The sequence below is a fragment of the Coffea eugenioides genome, chromosome 10 (assembly GCF_003713205.1).
Source record: "Coffea eugenioides isolate CCC68of chromosome 10, Ceug_1.0, whole genome shotgun sequence".
In the NCBI taxonomy this organism is placed as follows: domain Eukaryota; kingdom Viridiplantae; phylum Streptophyta; class Magnoliopsida; order Gentianales; family Rubiaceae; genus Coffea; species Coffea eugenioides.
This window is the reverse complement of record NC_040044.1, coordinates 13,985,015-13,988,050: the sequence shown is the minus strand read 5'-3', so window position 1 is coordinate 13,988,050 and position 3,036 is coordinate 13,985,015. Positions and strand designations below refer to the sequence as shown.

The window sequence follows — 3,036 nt, the reverse complement described above, 5'->3', positions numbered from 1 at the left end:
AGTTTTAATAGAATCTAGAAAATTCTATAGACATTTCAACGGCGAATAATGGTATCCAGGATATAGTTGAAAGATAAACAAATTTGTTCCATTTTTTCATTTTTATTGGTATTTACTAACTCTAGAGTGCTTCAATAGTTTTTTTATAAGTTCTACATTTTTAATTTTGGACTTCATAATCTGACATTGAACTTGGAGTCTATAAATAACAATTTTGACTTTATTTGCACTTAGGGTTGACTCATTATACATATTGTGTAAGTATTTGGACTATTTTTTCATATAATATAAGTATTTAAATATATATATATATGTATATGTATGTATGTAAAAGAAAATGTATATATCAATTTAAATGAACAAAAATGCATTTGGGTGACATTTTTTTGGAGTGTTGTAGAAAATTTTCACTAACTTTTTGTTTTTGAAAAACCTTCCTGAGTTTCTATTTACAAAAAAAAAATAAAGGGAAGAGTTTTACAAAATATACACCTTAAATTGGATTTTTCTGAGATCACGATTTTGGCTTTTACTTTGGCCAAAGAAGGCCTATAAAGTGAAGAAATAGATCGTGAACAGTGAATGAAGGGGGAAACTTGTGCTGTAGGGAGGGCAATCTAGGCTAAAAAGAAGTCGGGGCCACGGATAGAAGGAAAGAGTGGTAGAATAGGGGATAAATGGACAGTATGGCTTGGTTGGAGATTAGACTATTAGGCGGAAGAGAGCGAGAGGTAGGGCTTATAAAGTGGCAGAAAGGGAAGGGTTGCGCAAATGTGGGAATGTAGGGCGGTAGGTTGAGAGAAGAATAGCAAACAAAAATGGAGGATATCAACTAGTGAGATGAGGGATACGAGGTAGGGGAAGTGAAGGTGAGTGGTAGAGAGCGAGAGAGGATGATGAGATGTGTGGTTGGCATGATCTTTGTGGTATTTCTTTAGATGTTTCCGTGTATTTTTGGGGTGTTGGAAATAATATAAGATATAACTGAAAACTACTTTTGATCTTTCCAACCTTTTCTAGTTGATGTAACTTTTTTCTGAGTATACGAAATTTATTTTTTTAACAAATAAACTCATGCACAAGGTCCCAATGCTAGTTAGATTATATATATATATATATAAAACAAGGTTCTGTTGTACTTTTGGTAGGTCGTTAAGTTGACTATTCTAACATTTTACCAACTGATCTATCTTTTCGCCGCGTGACCGTCTTTAATGTTCGTGTTTTTTTTTTATTGTCTTATTCTTTCTCTATTTTTTGGTGACAATTAATTTCCTTCCTTTTTCACTTCTTTATTTATAGCATGGTTTCTTATTTATAGTTAATTTAAACAAATCTATTAATAACTTACCTTGTATTAATTGTACTTTCTTTATTTTTTTTGTTAATTAACCCATAGTTTTCCTTTTCTAATCATCCTCAATCACATTCTTTATTCCTAATATTGATTTGATTATTTATTACTATTACTAAAATTTGGGCAAAGCGTGTCCTGTTGATACTCACGTAGCTAGTTTCCCTTACACTTTCATCTCTAAAAGATTCATACATACATAGTTATATATATATATATATATATATACACTATTCACTTTATTTTTTTTTATTTTTTTTTATTTTTTGGACAAAGAACTTGTAACATGTACATAGGCAGTAAAAGACAAAACATGTCAAATAAGAATGATTCTACCCCCAGCAGACAACATTCTCAAGCTGTAATGTTGCAATCAATTCCGTATCTTAGTTAACACAAAGTCAAATAAAACACTAGTTCTTCGACCTGAGGAAATCGACACACCTAAATAGACTAGTTTTTTTTTTTTTTTTTTTTTATAACTCAACTTTTATTGCCACCGAGCGAACAAAGTTACACAGAGCCAAAAAGTCTAGTCAAAACTACGCGAAACTAATGCCGGACCCTGCCTAGCCGAATCGAGGGAACTGAGAGCCTGTCCAACTGGAGAGCGGACCGGGCCTTCCGAGGAAGCTCAGCCCTGACTGTAAAAACGCCATCCTGTTGTGGCCGCGAGCACGCAAGGGCATCCGCTACCGTATTTGCTTCGCGATAGATGTGAGCCACTGAGACCCCCATTTGCCCTGAAAGCCATTGAATATGACGTAGAGTATTGACCAAAGGCCATCGGGCAGGACCGCAAGAGGAGACCATGCGCACCAAAACACTCGAATCCACCTCAGCCACAAAGTGCATGATGTGCCGAGCATAACATAACCGCAAACCTTCCAATAACGCCAACGCCTCTGCCGTGAGCACATCGCACTCCCCGAACTCCTTGTAAAATGCAAAAACCAGGTCGCCATCTGAAGTACGCACCAGTCCTCCCCCGGTGGCCAGCCCCTCGGTGACGCTAGCATCGGTATTCAGTTTCACTGAGGACGTGGGTGGCAATGCCCAAGTAACTGCGCGGGGTATAACCTGCCGTCGATTGTCCATGCCAAATGTCGCCCACTCGCAATCCGCATCCCCCTGGAAGTCCTTCCGGCGTAACCGACCTCCCCTTCCCAGCTGCTGGATAAATGCGCTAACCTGCAAAATGATAATCCCTGGGGACATGGCCGTCCCCTGGGGATATACACTATTCACTTCCTATTTGGTTATGTTGCTGAGTTAACCATATTTTGTCAAATGAACAATTTGTCTTGTCACCATGTGAAAAAACAAAATTGTGTTTGCTTATGTTTCTTGGTGAGTTTTATTCTTTATCCGTTTTCAATAATAATAAATTACACTTCTTTTTGCCCCTTTATTCATAGTAATATTTAAAAATCTACTAATTGCCTATTCTATTACGTTTTTATATTTTATAGCTTAATTTATTTTTTGTCATTAGTTTTCCTTTAATTATCTACAATCACATTCTCTATTCCTATTATTGGATTGATAATCTATTACCATCACTAAATTTTGAAAAAAATATTCATTTTCCTATTTTTCTATAGTTCCTTATTTATAGTAAATTTCAATCAATTCACTTCTTTATATATGACTATATTGATTTTTTATTATCGTTACTAAAA

At 35.7% G+C, this 3,036-nt stretch overlaps 1 protein-coding gene across 1 annotated transcript; it reads right to left on the bottom strand.

Annotated features, from left to right (window-relative positions):
• Positions 1-1,906: 1,906 nt before the first annotated feature.
• LOC113750468 lies at positions 1,907-2,572 on the bottom strand. The gene has a single exon (XM_027294437.1). The coding sequence runs from the start codon at positions 2,570-2,572 to the stop codon at positions 1,907-1,909; it is 666 nt and encodes a 221-aa protein (XP_027150238.1).
• Between the last annotated feature and the right edge of the window lie 464 nt (positions 2,573-3,036).